Consider the following 20374-nt stretch of genomic DNA (forward strand, 5'->3'; position numbering starts at 1 on the left):
ATGTGGCATGAAAAAAAAAATCTCAAAAGTTCATATATTGTATGATTTCATTCTAATAACATTCTTCAAGTGATAAAATTAGAGATGGAGAACAGATTAATGTTTCCAGGGGTTAGAGATATGAGGAGTGGGGGGATATGACTATATAGGAGTAACACAGGGAAATACTGTGGTGATGAAAGTTTTGTATCTTGATTGTAGTTGTGGCAACAGGAATCTACATATGTGAAAAAGTGGTATAGAACTATACATACACATTGAACTAAATGCAATTTCCTAATCTTGATGTGGCACTATAGTTACTTAAAATGTAACCATTGAGGGAAACTGGGCAAAGGGTGCACTAGACCTCTTTGCACTACATCTGCAACTTCCTAAAAATCTGTTTAACTATTTCAAAACGGAAAGTTAAAAACACAGACAAATGACAGATGCCAATAGCAATGATACATAGGTTGGAATTATCTAACAAAGACTTTTTTTTTTTTTTTTTTGTCTTTTTGCCTTTTCCAGGGCCACTTCCCGTGGCATATGGAGGTTCCCAGGCAAGGGGTCTAATCGGAGCTGTAGTCACCAGCTTACGCCACAGCCACAGCCACGCGGGATCCGAGCCACGTCTGCAACCTACACCACAGCTCACGGCAACGCCGGATCCTTAACCCACTGAGCAAGGCCAGGGGTCGAACCTGCAACTTCATGGTTCCTAGTTGGATTCGTTAACCACTGCGCCATGACGGGAACTCCCTAACAAAAACTTTTAAAACAGCTATTATTAAATTTTCCTCTGGAGTTCCAGTTGTGGCTCAGCAGGTTAAGAATCCAACTAGTATCCATGAGGATACAGGTTTAATCTCTGGCCTTGCTCGGTGAGTTAAGAATCCAGTGTTGCTGCAAGGTGGCTGAGGTCAGAGATGCAGCCTGGATCAGGTGTTGCTGTGGCTGTAGCATAGGCCAGCAGTTGCAGCTCCGATTAGACCCCTAGCCTGGGAACTTCCATATGCCCCAGGTATGGCCCTAAAAAAAAAGAAAAAAAAAAGTTCCCTAGTACATATATAACTGAATCACCTTCTTGTACAGCAGAAATTATCACAACATTGTAAATCAACTATACATCAATAAAACTTTAAAAAATGAAAAATAAAATGCTCCCCCAAATAAGGGCAAACATTCTTAGAATTAATGGTATAAGGGGGAAAAAAACTAAATGGAAAATTTTAAATGGAAAAGTGCAATGACCAAAATAAAGAACATACACTCCATACACTTAATAGCAGCATAGAGATGACAGAGCAAAGACTCAGTATGCAGGCATACCTCAGAGAGAGTATAGTTTGATTCTAGACCACCGCAATAAAGCAAGTCACGTAAATTTTTTGGCTTTCCAGTGCATATAAAACTTTTGTTTACACTATAGTATAGTTTATTGTGTGCAATAAATTACATTATGTTCTTAAAAAAACAATGCATATGCTTTTATTTAAAATACTTTATTGCTAAAAAAAAATGTTAACCACCATCAACTGAGCCTTCAGTAGTCATGATACTAACATTAAAGATCACTAATCACAGATCTCCATAATAAATAGTGAAAAAGTTTGAAATACTGCAAGAATTACCAAAATGTAACACAAAGACACAAAGTGAGCAAATGCTTGAAAAATGACACCATTAGATTTGCTTGACACAGCACTGCCACAAACTTTCAATTTGTAAAAAAAAAAAAAAAAAATGCAGTATCCACGAAGTGCAACAAAGCAAAATACAATAAAATGAAGTACGCCTGTACTTGAAGATACATCAGTAGAAATTATTTAATCAACAAAGAGGAAAAAAAATGGGGGGGAAGGGCCCACACTCACAGCACATGGAAGGGGTTGAATCAGAACTACAGCTGCCAGCCTATGCCACAGCACAGCAATGCCAGATCCGAGCCACATCTGTGACCTTCACCACAGTTCATGGCAACACCGAATCCTCAACCCACTGAGCAGAGCCAGGGATCAAACCCGTGTCCTTGTGAATACTAGCTGGGTTTGTTACCACTGAGCCACAATGAGAACTCCAAAAAGAAAAAAAAGTTTTTAAATGAACAGAGTCCCAGAGACCTGTGGGACAAAAACGGACAGGGGAACATTTGTGTTGTTAGAACGCCAAAAGAAGAGAAAGAGTTTGGGGCAGTAAAAATATTTGAAGAAACAAAGGTTGAAAATCTCCCATATTTGCTACTGATTCAAGCTCAGTGAACCCCAAGAGGATAAACCCAAAGGAACCTACTTCTAGACACATCATAATCAAACGGCTGAAAATTAAAGACAAAGTAAATACCTTGAAGACAACTAGAGGAAAATGACATTACTTACAGGGGAAGAATGAATTGGATAACAGTATATTTCTCACCAGAAACTGTGTGAAACCTCTGAAAGAAGTGGAACACCACTTTTAAAGTATCAAAAGGAAAGAAGTATCAATCTAAAATTCTACTGCCATTGAAAATCTCTTTTAGGGATAAAAATGAAATAAAATGAAATAACATCCTGATAGGAAGGAAAATACGAAAATTCATTCAGCTGATCTGATGTTTAAAAAAAAAAAAAAGCTACTTAAAAAACAACAAAAAAAATTCATGAAGGAAGTTCTTCCGAGAGAAGGAAAATGACAGCAGAAAGAAACCTGGAACAACAGACAAGAAAGAACACAAGAAATGATAAATATCTATTCCCCTTCTATTGAGTTATTTAAAATATGTTTGATCACTGATGACATTTTCTGATGGGGTTTTTAATGTATGTATAGGTACAATACATTAGACAACTACAACATAAAGGGGAAGGTGAAGGGGCATTTATGGTGGTAAAGTTTCTAAATTCCTTGATAAATTTTAGCTTACCCATTCTAGATTGAAAAGTTGGCAAGTATTATATTTCAGTATATACAGAAATCCCTAGAACAGAAGCCACTAAAACAACAAAAGATCAAAAATATAATTAAAACCACAACAGATTGGGAGTTCCCGTCATGGCTCAGTGGTTAACGAATCCGACTAGGAACCATGAGGTTGTGCGTTTGATCCCGGCCTTGCTCAGTGTGTTAAGAATCCGGCATTGCCATGAGCTGTGATGTAGGTCGCAGACTTCAGCTCGTATCCCGCATTGCTGTGGCTCTGGCGTAGGCAGGTGGCTACAGCTCTGATTGGACCTCTAGCCTGGGAACCTTCATATGCCGTGGGAACAGCCCAAGAATGGCAAAAAGACCAAAAAAAAAAACCCACAACAGATAAATTACGGTGGATACTAAAAAAATATACAAATAGCCCAAAAGAAGGCAAGAAGAAGAAAACAGGAACGAGAGCTATAAAATAAGTAATAAAATGGGAGATGACCCAGCAATACATTAATACTACATTAAATGTGAACAGTCTTAACACACTGACAGATCAACAGAATGGATTTTTTTTTAAAAAATCATAACATGCTAATAACATTTTTATGAAAATTAATGAATGGTATTATTCTATATTTAAAAAATCATTTTTGTCTGGCTGAGTAGAAGACAGATGAACTCTCATATCTACTGCATTCAATCTGCTACAATACATTGTCTTGGTTGAACTGTGAAAATCACTTAGAGATGTAGTTGGAAAAGAAAAGAGTATTTTCACAGCATTTTCAGATAGTTGTGAAAATTTTTTGCTACTAAACCAAACTTGACAAGACATGTGGCTGTTTCTTTTGTTTTTTGGGTGTTTTTTTTTTGGCCACGCTAATGGCATGTCAAAGTTCACTGGCCAGGGGTCAAAGTCCGTGGCACAACAACAACCCAAGACACTGTAGTAACAACGCCTGGATCCTTAACCCACTATGCCACAAGAAAACTCCTTAAAGGTTAGTTGCAATATAGAATCTGAAACTGCATCAATGACTTTTTTGCACTCTCTCTGCAATATTAAAATGTATTGGTCTATTTTGTACTTTGAGTAGATCTTTTACTCATGGATGATTTTATAATTTTTCTTTTAGAAAATCTAATTTTCACCTAAAAGCTCTAATTTTATTACTGACCACAAATCTTATCAGTTGTTTTCCAATCATCATACTTTGAAAGTTCAGTCAGCAAGGTCTTTTCCAACTGACAAATACATACATATACATATATCTATATATACACACACACACATATATATACATATATGAAGCCATAGACCGATACATCCTTCATATTCAAAGTACAGTGCTTTGTGTACGTTACAAACTAAGTGAAATACATTTAAATTGAAAAGTATGGGGACTGGTAAAGAATGGGGTAGGAAGATGAAATATGCAGTAGTAGGGAAAAGATCTTGCAAAGTGTTTGACTAGGTTTGAGGGGTACAATAAGTTCTGCAGTATTTTATCTCAGAAGCAGTGGTCTACAACTTGACTAAACGAGGGGGTGGGAGTCTACTCTTTGATCAAACCTGCAGTATATTTACTGCAAGGTTCAAAAAGCTGTCTGATAAAACATTTTTGTTGGATTTGACATGTCTAGAAAGTGAGCATTGATAGGCAATCTAAGCCATGAAGTAAGGTCATCTGAAGTAGAATAAAAATTTTATACAGAATTGGTATAAAATATGGGATGACTTTGTGAGAATGTTAAAAAAAAAAAAATAACATCTGCGTATTTGGTGAAGAGATTACTGTCCTGTAACAGAACTGAATGTTTATCAGGGGCCGAGGATGGGATAGAGGATTGACTGCAAAGAGGTATGAGGGAACATTTAGGGTAATGGAAGTGTTCTGTATCTTGACTGTGGTAGTGACAGTGGTTATACAGCTGTTTGTCAAAATTCCTGGAACTATAAACCTAAAAAAGATGAATTTTACCTTACATAAATTATACCCAGTAAACCTGACTTTAATTTTAAAAAAGAAAAAAAAAAAACTTACTTGGTGCAAGGATTAACGGTCCCATGACAGAACTAAAGGTTTGTCTGCTGCTGTCAGTAACATGGCCTTTCTTTTTAGCAGGAACAAGGTACTGGGGAGTTACAATGATGTTTGAGGGTAACACTATTTGGATTCTTCATCAGGTTTTACTTCCTGTCCACCACACTAAAATCATATCAACCAATCAAAAGAAAACCAGTTTTTTCAGAAAATGCTCATTCTTTTTCATATAATCTGTTTTTTCTTTAAAAAGAGAGAAACTACTTTTTTAAAGTGGAATTAAGTTTTTTTCTACCCAATCTTACTTCAATTTATTTTCCTCATAGCAGCTTCCTAAATGAAGCATATGCAGGAGGCATAGTGTCTAGCTACTTGGCAACAATCCAGTTCTTCCCAAATCTGGCTATGCAATCACTTAGGCCCTGTTAAGAATATAAATTTCAGCATACTATACCTCCCAACTCCAATTTTCTTATGGTAAGGCTGTGGTGAGGCCTGCAAGAATTTGTATTGGGTTTTTACGTGGTTGATCCAGGAAAAAGCATTTGGAAATCTTTCACCAAAAAGACTTATCATTAAGGCAAAGCAGCATACCAGCACCCTTTTGTTAAAGGACCACATGTTATGGTCTTAAGTTGGTGGTTTTAGGCAACTAGTTCACAATACTTACTCTAATGTCAGAGAACTTAAAATTTAATAAGAAAGTTATTTCCAGGAATTCCCATTGTGGCACAGCAGCAACAAACCCAACTAGTATCATGAAGATGTGGATTTGATCCCTGGCTTCACTCAGTGGGTTGAGAATTTGGCATTGCCATGAGCTATAATGTAGGTCACAGATACATCTCAGATCCTACATTGCTGTGGCTATGGTGTAGGCCAGCAGCTGTAGCTCCAATTTGACCCCTAACCTGGGAACCTTCATATGCTGCATGTGTGGCCCTAAAAAGCAAAAAAAAAAAAAAAAAGAGCACTTCCAAAAAAGGTACTATAACTTGGGTTTCTCTTAATGAGGAGACTCCAACTAATGTAGTAGATATTTGTTGTTTGGATCTGCCCAGCATGTCATTTCCCTTTATCTTGGAAACTAAACAACTCCAATTTCCATCCTTCTCTCATGCAACTCTAATACTCTATCCTGGAATAAGCTAACTCACTCCCAGTTCTTAGACTGGAGCACATGAGAGAGGCCTACACCTACCATCATACATTCTTCGCACCACTGTGATTGGTTCAGATATGGGCAAATGACCTGAGTTGGCCAGATAAGTTAGAAACCCTATTTGAAGGTTAGAAGAAAAGACTTTTTCTTCTCACTGTACCGAACAAATAGTCTTAAAAGCTAATGACAGGCATCTTACAACCACAAGGAGTTATGTATATGAGAAGTGAGACAATACTAAAGAAGCAGATTTGGAAAACCAGCTCCCAGTCACATCATTTGAGCCGTGAAAAAGGACATTCCTGAAGCTAGAATCTACCTATCAAGTACTCAGAGGCACTAAACATTCTTTGTTGTTTAAATTAATCTAGGTTGGGTCTTCAATACTTTATAATAAAAAGACTCTCATTACTATAGATAAAAGGGAGCAGAATCTCAATGGGCCCTTAGCCTTCAATTCACTAAATTCAGTGGCTATTCCTCCACTACTTGTAAGAAGGAGCAAGGACAGGGCAGGGGACTGAGAATGGATGCTACAATTACAAATTCATTTAATTATAATAAATATTTACTCTAAAAGTACTTATAAAAGCTATATGACATTAATAACTTCTTCATGCTCTTCTACTCAAAAAGGTTGAGTTGGGTAATGCCAAAAGACCAGGTAACAACCTAAAGTGGCATACAGGAAAAAAGCCTGGGGACAGACCAGAAGAGCACAGGGCATGAGGGCAAAAAAGGACCAAGGGACAACCATTTATCACCAGCTTATACTACTGTTTTTGTGATGTTTCAAATCCTGATTTCTAGATGATTACGTTTAACACTTAACACCATCCCATGAAATAAACTATTATTAACTCTCTTTCACAGACTGAGAAAACGGCTGTTGAACAGAGTTTAAGTGACTTATCCAAGATCAAAAGAGAGGGAAGGAGTGCTATAATGAACATCTGTGTGATAGTTTGCCCTGTCCCACTGCTCTTATTTTCCTGGGAACTGCCTCCCCATTCCACAGCTCTCCGTGATCCTTATCACATTAGCTGAGGGGCAAGCACCCAAACTGAACCAATGCATCTTTTGCTCCAGAGTTCTGGGTTTGACACTCCAAGATCTAAAGTCTATGGCTGAAGCTAAGGCTCTTAGATATAAAAGCTCCAGTGCTCTGGGCAACCTTATTTTCCACAAGTGACTAAAACCCATCTACAATCAGAGACAACGAGAGCACAAAGAAAGAAAAAGAGAATAAAGAGAGAAAGGTTTGCTTGCATTTGAGGTCCAGTTCTCAATTCTTATTGAAACTCAACTTAATCTTTACTTTTAATGAGATCTGGTTTCCCTGAATCTATAAATTCTTTTTTTCTAAGAAAATTTAAGTTGACTTCTAAGATGAATAATTGACAGAGTTTGATTTAATTCAGAGAGAAAGAATGGGAATGGGGGCAGGAGGAATAATCATTCACAAAAATCAACAAGTAATAATTGCCCAGAATTACTAAGCCCTCAAGAAATTCTCACTAGAGAGGTTAGATTAGCACCTAAAACACTCGTACGAGATAGTTCTGAGCAAGTTCTAAACTACATGAGACAGATTATAAATACTACAGAAGTTCAAAACAGAAAATAACAGTGTTAACATAGTTGTGGCTTATGTTAGACTATAAAGATGAGAAAATTGGTGAGGAGGACAGAACTCAAAGGAAAAGAAAGATAGGGCCTCGTAGGAAACAGCAAGCAACATGCTATAGAAAGTGAGAAAATCTACGAGTTCTCTTGCAGCACAGCAAGTTAAGGAGGACCTGGCATTGTCACTGCTGTGGCTTGGGTTGCTATTGTGGCACGGATTCAATCCCTGGCCTGGACACTTTCCATGCTGTGGGCATGGCCAAAAAGGAAAAAAAAAGGAAAAAAGGAAAGTGAGAAAATTTACTTGTAAGATACAGTTAGTCTGGACAGTGGTAGGAATTTAGACTAAGTAAATAGGTATACTAAGACCACATGACAAAAAGCACTAAAACTGAAGAAAAAAAAAGATATATTATGGATTATATTGGCTAAATGCTAGGGTGTCCCACTAAATCCAAGAATACTGGGCTGAAAATTTAGACTTCTGTAAGGCAGCAATAATAGAAAGCAAAGATCAGAGTCAGGAAATATTTCAAATAAAGAATACTATTCTACTCTTCTCTCAAGTTGCCAAGTACCAGTATTTATAACTACAATGGAACCTTCATCAAATGTGTCACATAAAGGTAGAGCAAGGAAAAGCAGTAGCTATTAACACCTGATGAAACCACAGCACTTACATATAAATTATTTAATCCTCACAATTAAATCTATAAAGCAAATGTTATCATGAATCTCATTCTGTAGATTCAAACTCCAAGAAGTTAAATAACTTGTCTAAGATCACACAACTAAATAAAAATTTGACCTGCGGAGTGGGGAGATGGATAATAATACACTTGGTCAACACAAAAGTCCTTTTCACAGGATAAATTATGAAGACATAGAATAAAGACAATGATGATGATAATGACAGCTAACATTTACTAAGTGCTGGGAATTATGCAAAGCATGTTACGTGCATTAGCACATTTAATATTCCTAACAGCCCTGTAAGAGTCTATGATTAATCTTACTGGAGAATGAGGTATGTGTCTGAATACTAAAAAAGTTAAGAACTGTGCCCAAACTCACGAGGCTACTAAGTGCTTGATCTGACTGGGATTCAAAATCACAGTTTGACTCCAAAGCCCAGGCTCTTAGCCACTATGTTTCACTGCCTCCATGACTAAATATAATTGGAAATAAGGAGAGGAAATACAATTAGGATGAGATAAGTAAACACTTTGAGTAGATGATAAAAATTAAGAGAAACATTTTCTTTGTCCTACTGTTAAAGAAGTATTAAATGATATCACAAGAAAACCAAAAGAAAAATCCAGAATGTGAAACACTGTACAGCATAATGACTAGCTAGCTTTTTCAACAAGACAACTGAGGAGGGGCAGGTAAGAAGGGAGAAGGTTAGAGGAGATTGGGGGGGGTGGGGGTTGGAGAGACTGCTCTACATTAAAAAGAGACTTAAAGGAATTCCTGCTGTGGCTCAGGAGGTTAAGAACACCCTACTCCCCATCCCACCCACGTGAGGATGTGGGTCCAATCCCTGGCCTCTCACTTAGTGGGTTAAGGTACCAGCACTACCAAAAGCTGCAGCAGAAGTCAAAGATAAGGCTTGGATCTGGTATTGCTGTGGCTGTGGCATAGGCCTGCAGCTGCAGCTCCAATTCAACCCCTAGGCCGGGAACTCCATAGGCCATAGGTGTGGCTGTAAGAAAAAAGAAAAAGAGACTTAAAGACCCAACCAACAAAAGCAACATGTAGATTTTGGATCTAGATTCTAATAAAGCAACTGCAAAAAAAAGACATCATTTTAAACAACCAGAGAAATTTGGATATAAACTGGGAATTAATGGTTAGATATGATAATGGCCATTGTGGTAATGTGAGAAAAAACTTTTTTTTGCCTTTTTTATGTCCTCTCCTGCAGCATATAGAAGTTCCCAGGCTGGGGTTGAACTGGAACTACAGCTGCCGGCCTACGCCACAGCCACAGCAACGCATGGGATCCGAGCTGCATGTATGACCTACATCACAGCTCACTGCTAAGATGGATTCCCTGATCCACTGAGTAAGGCCAGGGATCGAACCCATATCCTCATGGATATTAGCTGGATTCATTTCCACTGTGCCACAATGGTACTCCCCCAAAAAAGTTTTTAGAGAGATATTTATTGAAGTAGGTAAGGGTGAATGATAATATCTGGAATGTGCTTTAACATATTTTGGCAAGAAAAAGGGAGACTGATGAAGCAACTGTGACAAAATTTTGAAAATTACAGGACTGGAACAATCAGATTCACTATACTACTTCCCCTACTTTCGTGCATGTTTGAAAGTTTTCACTTATAAAATTACCAAATGAACCAAAAATCCATGTTCTTTCCATCACGACCATAGTTTTCAAACTTGACTGTGTCTAGGAATCCAAATTTCATGCACAATCCTAGGACTCATCCCCCCAAATTCCGATTTTGTTTGTCTGGGCATGGGCCCAGGTTCCATTTTTAACAATTCCTCAAGCAAATCTGGTAGAGACAAGCTACAGACTCAAATCTGAAAATTATACACTTACACTACTTTATCATAAGTCTTTAAATATACCCCATCTTAAAGAAAAGGCATGATCATCTCCCCTTCAAGCCTTACCCCTCATATCTGTTCATAACTTATCCTTTTCCTGAGACTATATATTCCATGACGGCAGGGCTCTTTGTTATTATCCATCATTCTATGTCCCCCATGCCTGACAGAGTACCTAGCACATAGTACATACTAAATGAACATTTGTTGAATGAATGAATGAATGAATGGACAGCAAAGAGAAAAAAATAAGAGTTAACTGCAAACCGCTATTTCAAGATTAGTTCAAAGGAACAACCTGAGATAAAATTTCAATTTCTTGCCAAAAGTCAGCATAGGAAATATGGGATAAAGACTGTAAATAAGTTATGGGAATAACAATAAAATTAAAATTAAATAAAAATAAATAAATGTAGGAATAAAGGGGATACACAGGCTAGCCTACTTTTAAAAATATAATACAAGAGGAGTTCCCATTGTGGCTCAGTGGTTAACAAATCCAACTAGGAACCATGAGGTTGCAGGTTTGATCCCTGGCCTTGCTCAGTGGTTAAGGATCTGGTGTTGCCGTGAGCTCTGGTGTAGGTCACAGACGCTCCTCGGATCCCGCATTGCTGTGGCTCTGGCTCTGGCCGGTGGTTACAGCTCCAATTAGACTCCTAGCCTGGGAACCTCCATATGCCGCAGCAGTGGCCCTAGAAAAGGCAAAAAGACAAAAAAATAAAATAAAATAAAAAGCAAAAAAAAAAACATGATACAAGAATAAGACAATCTCTCATCTAAGACATCAAACTTTGGAAATTAATTTGAACACTTAACTTCACACTGTTTAGAAACTACAATGAAAATGTGCTCTTAAAAAAAGACAAAAAAAAAAAAAAAGGAGTTCCCGTCGTGGCGCAGTGGTTAACGAATCCGACTAGGAACCATGAGGTTGCGGGTTCGGTCCCTGCCCTTGCTCAGTGGGTTAACGATCCGGCGTTGCCGTGAGCTGTGGTGTAGGTTGCAGACGCGGCTCAGATCCCGCGTTGCTGTGGCTCTGGCGTAGGCCGGTGGCTACAGGTCCGATTCAACCCCTAGCCTGGGAACCTCCATATGCCGCGGGAGCGGCCCAAGAAATAGCAACAACAACAAAAAGACCAATAAAAAAAAAAGAAAATGTGCTCTTACATTTCACAATTCCAAAAAAGGGAGGGCAGATACATTAGAAAAGTAAACTAGTACATGCATACATTTTAATGGAAATACAAATGAGTAACTCCATTACTACTTTTTCTGTTCCTATTCTTATACTTCAATCTCATTTAAGTTTTTAATTTTCCTTCTTAAATAATAAATCAATAACAGAACTTTTAAGTTTTTATGGGATTATAACAAACAAAGACTCATAGAATTTTTAGAGACACAATGGACATCAGCAACTATATAGTCCAACTATTCACTGGGGAAATTGAAGCCCAGATAAGAAAAAGATTTTCTTGGCTACACAGAGAGTCACTTGCAAAACAAGGATATGCCAATGCTCTAAATGCCCAGTCCAATGTATGTCTCACTCACTATACCATGCTAACAGGATATTTTAAAAAATATTTTACAGGAGTTCCCACTGTGGAACAGCAGAAATGAATCCAACTAGGAACCATGAGTTTGAGGGTTTGATCTCTGGCCTCGCTCAGTAGGTTAAGGATCTGGCGTTGCCTTAGGCTGTGGTGTAGGTTCCAGATCCGGTTAGGATCCCACATTGCTGTAGCTGTGGTATAGGCCAGAGCTATAGTTTCAATTCAGCCCCTAGCCTGGGACCCTCCATATACCGCAGGTCTGGGCCTAAAAAAAAAAAAATTTCCGTTGTGAAATGCACTAGTATCTGTTCGTCTTGTTCAGAGTAATCATCAGCTATGTTCTGGGCTAAACCCACACTAAATGGATGTACCTCTTTATTATTATTATTGTTATTATTATTATTGTCTTTTTGTCATTTCTTTGGCCGCTCTCGTGGCATATGGAGGTTCCCAGGCTAGGGGTCGAATCGGAGCTGTAGCCACCAGCCTACGCCAGAGCCACAACAACGCAGGATCTGAGCCGCGTCTGCAACCTACACCATAGCTCATGGCAACGCCGGATCGTTAACCCACTGAGCAAGGCCAGGGATTGAACCCGCAACCTCATGGTTCCTAGTCGGATTCGTTAACCACTGAGCCACGACGGGAACTCCATGTACCTGTTTTTAGTGAAGATGGGAATGGAGGAGGGGAGCTACCAGACTATTTTCAGCAAGAGAACGCCATACGTAATATTTCCTGAATGTGGACCTTTCTGTCATGTCATAATAGAATCTCTGATTTTTACCATATAAACACAACATCAAAACTTGTAATCATGAAATAAAATTGTCAAGTTATGCAAAATATAATCTAAAACCGGGAATTTACTCTTTGTTCATTACAAAATGTTATATGTGGTTCCTTCTTCTGTATTAAGAATATTTCTGACTCAAGAGATTAAATGAATGGCCCAATTCATGTCTCAGCTGTTACTCTGAGCCACCTCTCTATACAGAGTTCTTGTAGTGCAAAAAGGCCTATTTACAGAATAGTGAAAAGTATAAGATACACACAGAAAGCAAGTTAAAATAACTAAAACCTCTGCAAACCAACTCCCAAGTGTCTTTTTTATCAATATAAACCCTTGGCACAAAGTAGGTATGTTAAAAATCATGACTAAATGAATAAATAGTCTCCAAAAGCCCCTCCCCATTCTACTGAGCCATCAAATAGAGCCATCAAAAGGTCTCTATTTTCAGCAGCAATTGGCTCGGACAGTTCAATAAAGTACAGCTGGGTTATAAATTTACAAGCATGGTTTGAAGTGCCAAATAAATTATTCTGCACTTAAAGAAGACAATAAATATCAATTTCCAACCTAAGCACAGTGACTAGCACATAAAAGGAATACAATAAATATGACAAAAATAATAGTTACCAATTAACAAATGCTAAGTGTCATATACTAAGATAATTACTTTGTCTATCTTATTTAATCCTTATGAAAATCTAGTGTTACTATCCTTCCACTCTCCCAAAGTTGAAACAAGCTTTTAGAAATTAAAATAACTCACCTAAAACCATCTAGTAAGTACATGGCAGAGCTTACATTTGAATCCAAGTTTAGACCCTACACAAAGATTTGCTGAATGAATGAAGTAATTTGTTTAAAAAAAAAATTGTGCAACATATTAACATCAAAACAGTCTGGTCCAAACTAACCAGATATACAACTGATACTGGTAACACCCATTAGGTCATAAATTATGAACACTGGCAAGTATATACCTTTAAGGCCCAAAGATTTAATGACCGCAAGTCTTTTCATTCCACCAACAGTAATATAACCACAAATGTGATCAATTCAACTGACAGGACACACAGAGGGACTCTACAGCAATAATCCAGAATCCGGAATGCTTGCCACAATCTTTTGAAATAATCCAACATGTGACCTAGGGTTGTCAAGGCTAAAGTACACAACAAAAGTTCCAGGTGAGTTGAGGCACACTAGCAGTGTTAACAAAACAGGTAAGTTATGTGGGACAAGGCTTATTATTTTGGAATATTAGTAATCTGAGTAATAACATGACATCCAAGTAGAGCGGCCTAATAGCCAGTCAGATATTTAGGATTTAAAAATAAACAAAAAACACTAAAAAATAAATATTTGGGTATCACGGGTATGGAGACAACAGCAGTTGAAGATGTAAGAATGGATGAACTCTCCAAGAGAGGTGAAGAGAAAGGTTAAGTATTACAGGCCAAAGATTGAGGCTAAGAGAAAAAGTCAGTAATGAAAAGATGGGAAAGCACTAGATCAAGGAAGTCCAGAAAAAGAAAATTTAAAGAAGAAAACTTCAAAAACCAGAAATTTCATTTACATGTGCCTTCTACATTCTGAAAAACTGACTAATGAAAGGTGGTAGCAACAAAAGAAAGTGAATAGCAGAGTCAGAATTCAGTATGCACTGTGCAACAACTACTGGTTCCCTTCCCTCCATGCTACCCATTCATTGCTACAACTCCACCTGCTAAACAAAACAAGAAAAAAAAATGTTAACTGGCATTCTGAAGCAATGTGCTAAAGATGCTATAGTCAGATAGCAAGTCAGATTTCTTGCCTTTTCAAGAAATGTTATGTCAAACTTTAAGACAAATATATACCTAACTTTCCTACTAACCTACCTTTGTTTTTTCCTTTTCAATTTACAAATCATAAGCCTTTTTTCCTCTGGAAGAATTAACCTTAATTAAAACCCATCACTTACTGTTTTCAGAAGTATTCAAAACCACTGAGAAATTCTTAACAAGCGTGAGATAAAATAACCCTAAGGTTGAAAAAAGTTGGAAAAAGGGAAACAGCTCTTGATAATCATTATAACAGGGACAGTAAGAGAACCATTACGAAGGACACTGGAAAGAATCTGACTTACAGACCAGTGTTGAGTAATTTGTATGTATGATTTAGGAAACAAGTGAATACTTACCATAATATTATCTTAGTATCTGCAGACTACTTTAGCATTGACATTTGCAATATGAAAAATGGGTTTAGTCTAGTTCTTAAAATAAATTGTGTGTTCAAGAAAAGGTTAAAGAAGTCATTTATCAAAGCTTCTCTCAGCTACATTGTAACTATTAAAGCTCATCACTAGTATCTCAACCAAAAAAGCTGTTTTCTTTGTGGGTGAGGTGGGTTAAAAGACCTTTGCCAGAAAACTATTCTGAAACCAAAGGGTGTGGCAGCTTTCATTTCTAAAGAGTAGATCTAGGAGTTCCTGTTGTGGTGCAGAGGAAATGAATCCGACTAGTATCCATGAGGATGCAGGTTCGATCCCCGGCCTCACCCAGTGGGTTGGGGATCCAGCAATGCTGTGAGCTGTAGCGTTGCCAGACACAGCTCGGATCCAGCCTGGCTGTGGCGTTTGCCAGCAGCTCTAACTCCGATTTGACCCCTAACCTGGGAACTTCCATGTGCCTCAGGTGCAGCCCTAAAAAGCCAAAAAAAAAAAAAAAAAAAAAAAAAAAAGTGGATCTAGTCAAGTAAGTGGAGAATAAACATAATTTGACAACTTTGTTTTCTGAGATTTCAAAAAAAATATTAGAACTTGAGGTTTGCACATGGCACAAAATGCATACTCACTAAGTATCAGTTAAATAAATCAACAAAGGCCCAAAATAATAGAGAAAGGCAATCAATTTAAAAAGGGTATTGTTCCTACAATACATGAGATGTCCAAAGTACAGATAGGGAAGAACAGACTCACTGAAAAAGACGGAGTTGCATTCTAAATGGCTGAATGAATGAATGCTCAATGATAAATGTAAACTATCATGCAAAGAAAATTCATGCTAGATGCTGTAACCTGGAAAAGATTTTGCCTCCAAAGAAAAATGCAAGCTTTACCAACTTCAGATTAATATAACAAAATTTCAACAGCTATCAATAAACAATTATGGATAGTTCCCATTGTGGCTCAGTAGTAACGAAACTGACTAGTATCCATGAGGATGGGGGTTCAATCCCTGGCCTCATTCAGTGGGTTAAGGATCCAGTGTTGCTGTGTGCTGCAGTGTAAGTCACAGATGTGGCTCAGATCTGGCGTGGCTGTGGCTGTGGCATAGGCCAGCAGTTACAGCAGCTCTGATTTGACCCCTAGCCTGGGAACTTTCACATGCTGAGGGTATGGCCTAAAAAGACAGAAAAAAAAATTATGGAACTAAACAGAAAGGGGGAGGAGGGGTCTTGGGCACCAAGACACTTGGCTGTTCCAACTCTGAGGCAATGACTGCCTGCCTACTTTCTTGATTCTTTCTCTTTGTTCTTTTCCCCTGTTATCATTATATCAGTTTCCACTTGTACCTCTGTGCAAATGGTTTTCGAATTGTTGCCTTTAATTATGAGCTCAGTTTCATGTCTCCAACAGTCTATAGACCACTTCTTTGTAGTTGTCCCACTACCCCCTCAAACACGAATCTAATATTAAATTAACCTGTTGCCTATTCTTCCCAAATGATTTCCAAATGTGATTTCATTATTTTCACCCATGTTTTCATCAGTCTCCCTATAACTCAGGCTTAGAACTGTTAGAATAATCTAACAATTTTTTTGGTTCTCTCTTCTCCCCAACCTTGCCAATCAAATTCCATTAATTCCTCATTTCTCATTCTAATGTTTCAGTTTGGGGCTCCAATCATTTCTGGACTATTACAATAATTAAAAAAACAAAACGAACAAAAAAACTCCCAATCTCTCCCCATCTCCAGTCTCTTTCCACACAACCCATCCTGCACACAACTACCAGATTCATCTTCTTCATTCATCCTGGCACAGTCTTGTTTATAAACACTTAATAGCCACAACATACTGAAGAAAATCTAAATTCTTTAACCTACCAGTCAAATCCCTCACACTCTAACGCCAATCTGTCCTTCCAACTTTATCTACTGTTTCCCTAAACACTTCCTGGCCGATCACATTTCCATTCTTGTTATCTTTCACTCCCTCTTTGAATGTTCTCCATCTAAATCCTATCCATGCAGCATATAGCATACTCTGGCTCTCAACTCACAGAGAGTTCTTCCTTTCAATATACAAGAATGTATATTACCTATACCAAATATTTGAAATTTATCACATATTTCCTCTGTGAAGTGTTAGCTTTGTTTTTGTGTATGTGTATAAGATTAGGACTTGTTTTTCTAAACAGATTGGTACTTTTAAGGAAAGACTCCATGACTTATATTTCCTTGTATCCTCCACATTTCAATAAACTTGTGACGTTCCCAACAAATGAAGCTATGGCAATAGGCTAGAAGACAACTAAAAACAAACCCCACCAAACAACAACAAAAAAATCTACTAAACCCTCCTTGTAATGGAATAAGGAGATCAAAAAGCAATGTAAAATCACAGATACAAGGAAACTGGACAAATATTAAATGAAGAATTAGACATCTTAAGAGTTACAGAGATTCTTCTTAGAAAGACATGTCCTAAATTCTTCCACTTCTCTCATTCGATAAAATGTTCTCAATTGTATTAAGCATTAACCCTCCTTTTTGTTTCTCAATATGAAGAGCATGCACAACGTGGGTGAGACATTTCAAACATAAAGCCCACAGTTTATTTCAGTCAAGGATGCTCAGAGTAATTTAAAAAGCTGTGGGGAGAAACTTTCATGTAGAACCATACACATTAGAAAACATACACAGGTATTTGGGAGTAACTGAAATGTATGTTAATTTTAAATGATCTACATCATTTCCCTGATTCAAGATGAGATTTTAAAATATTATTTCTCTGGAGTGGAATTATTTAGTTCACTTAATTCTAATCCCAAATATTGTGTACATCTAACACCTATCCCTGAGAAGGTTGTAAATCACTATTCATATACATACTCTTTGCAACCTTAGAGATTATATGGTTGTGCATGGACCAATAGAACTATTATATAACTTTTAGTTGTTCAGTAAAATAAAAAGAAAAACTTCCTTACAGATGGTTTCCAACTATTACTATTAGGGGAAATTGACAAAACTTAAGAATTCCAATTATCTACAATTAATTGTTCATGCTATAAACCACTGAAGAATTTTTAAAATCGTGTTTTGGCCTTTCATATCATAAAAACTTCTTTAGAATGTTTCAAAAGACATAATGTTAACAGGTACAACACTACCAAAAAAAGGGCAGTTATGATAAAATATCTGTGCAGGACTTCTGTAATCAACAATATTGTAAAAGACTTTAATGTGATGACCTATCATCAGTTATCTTGGATTTTTACACTTAGTAGTCCAGCAAAAAAGTTCTCTCAGACTCAAATCACCTATGACACTTTGGCTCAAAAATCACTTCCTCAATATAGATTCTATATTGTCACAAGTCTAAAAATTAAACCCTTAAGGAGGTAAATCGCTGAAAATGGAAAACAGTCTTTTCCAATCTTACTGTCAAACCGATCAGAAAGATTAATATTACTAAAATCGCCAATCAACAAACTATACACATAGTAATAAGCTGGACGGGGTAACTATGATGCCTGCAAGTTTATTAAGTGTCTTTTGTGTAATGATGAACTGAGTCAGAACTACAAGTTGAGAGAGTAGTTAGTACAATGATAAACAGGGCCACAGCACGAGATTTTAGTGGTACTCCAATATTCTTCACAAACACCACCAGATTTTGGTGTTTTCCACACCTGAATTTTTCTTTTGCCGATAACCAGACTGAAAGCAAGAGGAAGGAAATAAACAGAGAACCTCAGACAAGCAAAAGAGAACTGGGCTACTCACCAGCAAACAATCTGAATTCACTTCCGATTTGGGATCCCGCAGCAAGTTGTCGATTTTTTCAAACCGAGTCTCAAAACTGTCCCCAGTCGACATGTTGCTGCTACTGTGACAATACCCTCGTACCAGCACAAGCAGCGGAAAGCAATTTCAGCCAACTTCCTCCGGCGGTGGGTTCGCGGCCGCCGGGCGGAGGAGCCGGAACTCCAGGGTCACCAGGTGCGCGCGGTCCCCCTCCTCCCCCTCACTAAGGGGATCTCCGCTCTCCAGACCCCGGGCCGGGGGCGACGGCGACCCACAGCCGCTCGGATGCCCAAAGTAGCATCCCACCCGGCAGCCCCTCACGACAGCCGACAGCGCCGTCGCCACCAGACTTGTCGCTCCAGGCAAATGCTTCAGCCTAGCGGGCCCCGGCCGCCTTGGCCATGGAGAGTTCCCGGTCCCGAGATGGGCAGGAGGGGGTAGAGAAAGAGAAGCAGGGTGGAGACTCCTCCGGGCAGCAGGGGAGGGAGAGGAGGAAAGGCGAAAGCGAAGGGCGGGTGCGGAGCCGTGCCAGCTGCCGCCGCCGCCGCCGCCTGGGCCCCCGGCCGGGCCCGCTCCGTTCTGAGGCGCTGGAGGCGGTCTAGCCCTGCATCCCCGGCACCACTTGGCCCGGCCCGACGCACCGACCCGCGCCGGCCAAGAGCTGGTCCCCGAGGGATAGCCTCACTCTCCCATTTTGTCCTGGCGCTGCTGGGGCTGCTGCTGTGGCGTCCGGCGGGGCAGGGCGAGGTCGGTGCCCGATGGAGACTTAGGAGAGGACAGGCTGGAGAGCGGCCGGTAAAGGAGATGAGAGTCGGGTCCCGGCGGCTGCTGCTGGGGGAGCTCCTGGGAGGTGCTGCGGCCCCGGCTGGGGAAAGGGCGAGTCGCGACGGCGAACGCTTTGGGGGGTGGGGCGATGGGGGCCGTGAGGGACTAATATGTCCGCCTTCCTGTTCAAACAAACGGAGACCGCCGGCGTAGACTGCGCATGCGGGGCGCGGACGTTCGGAAGGGGAACCGGGCCTGCCTCGCGCGCGCGCGCGCGCGCGCACTCCGGCGCCTCCGCAGGGCCGGGCGGGGCTGGGTTGGGCGGGGCCGGACGGAAGGCGTGGCGCACCCCGGGCTTCGCGGGCGGGCGGGGTAGGCTGGCAGCCGTGAGGAGCCGACCGGGTGCGGCAGGCAGCGTAACCCTCTCGCCGGCAGGCTCTAGGGAGCCACGCAGCGCTTAGGAAGCGGCTGTGAGAGTCCGGGCTGGGGAGGAGCTCTTGCTGCCTCTAGTCGCGTCCTGGCCGCTGCCTCAGCTCCGCTTCCTTTGGGCTGCAACCGTCGGGTGAATTCTGGCAAGAAAGAAAGGGTGCTTGTTATTGTTATTTTGGAGCTAAGTGGGTTTTTGTTTTTGTTGTCGTTTGTTTCTTGTTTTAAGGGCAAATACCTTTCCGCCGGCAGGCATCAGCATTTTGGCACCACCGGTTTCAGGTCTTCAGTAGTACTGAGTGAACTCCACATGGTTTAACTCGCCTGTGCTTCCATGGGAAAATTACGAAGCAATGCAGTTCATAACCCTCCTAAACCGAGCGTGTGTGTCAGGGGAGCATTAAAATATTGACTCCGGAAGATCTAGTCAGTAGAAATCAAACTCAGTTTAGTTTAAAAAACAAGCCAAATAATAATTATAATCTCGTAGGAAAAATCCGTATTTTTAAGTTAATGTTACTAGT

General features: G+C 39.6%; 1 protein-coding gene across 1 annotated transcript in view; it reads right to left on the minus strand.

The window, feature by feature from the left end:
- Nucleotides 1-19681, minus strand: part of ROCK1 (Rho associated coiled-coil containing protein kinase 1) — a 151100-nt gene extending 131419 nt beyond the window's left edge. The window contains exon 1 of the mRNA XM_005653400.3: nucleotides 18639-19681. Coding sequence (XP_005653457.2) covers nucleotides 18639-18731 — 93 coding nt within the window. The 5' untranslated portion in view covers nucleotides 18732-19681. The remainder of the gene's footprint in view (nucleotides 1-18638) is intronic.

The sequence above is a fragment of the Sus scrofa genome, chromosome 6 (genome assembly GCF_000003025.6).
Source record: "Sus scrofa isolate TJ Tabasco breed Duroc chromosome 6, Sscrofa11.1, whole genome shotgun sequence".
Classification (NCBI taxonomy): Eukaryota; Metazoa; Chordata; class Mammalia; order Artiodactyla; family Suidae; genus Sus; species Sus scrofa.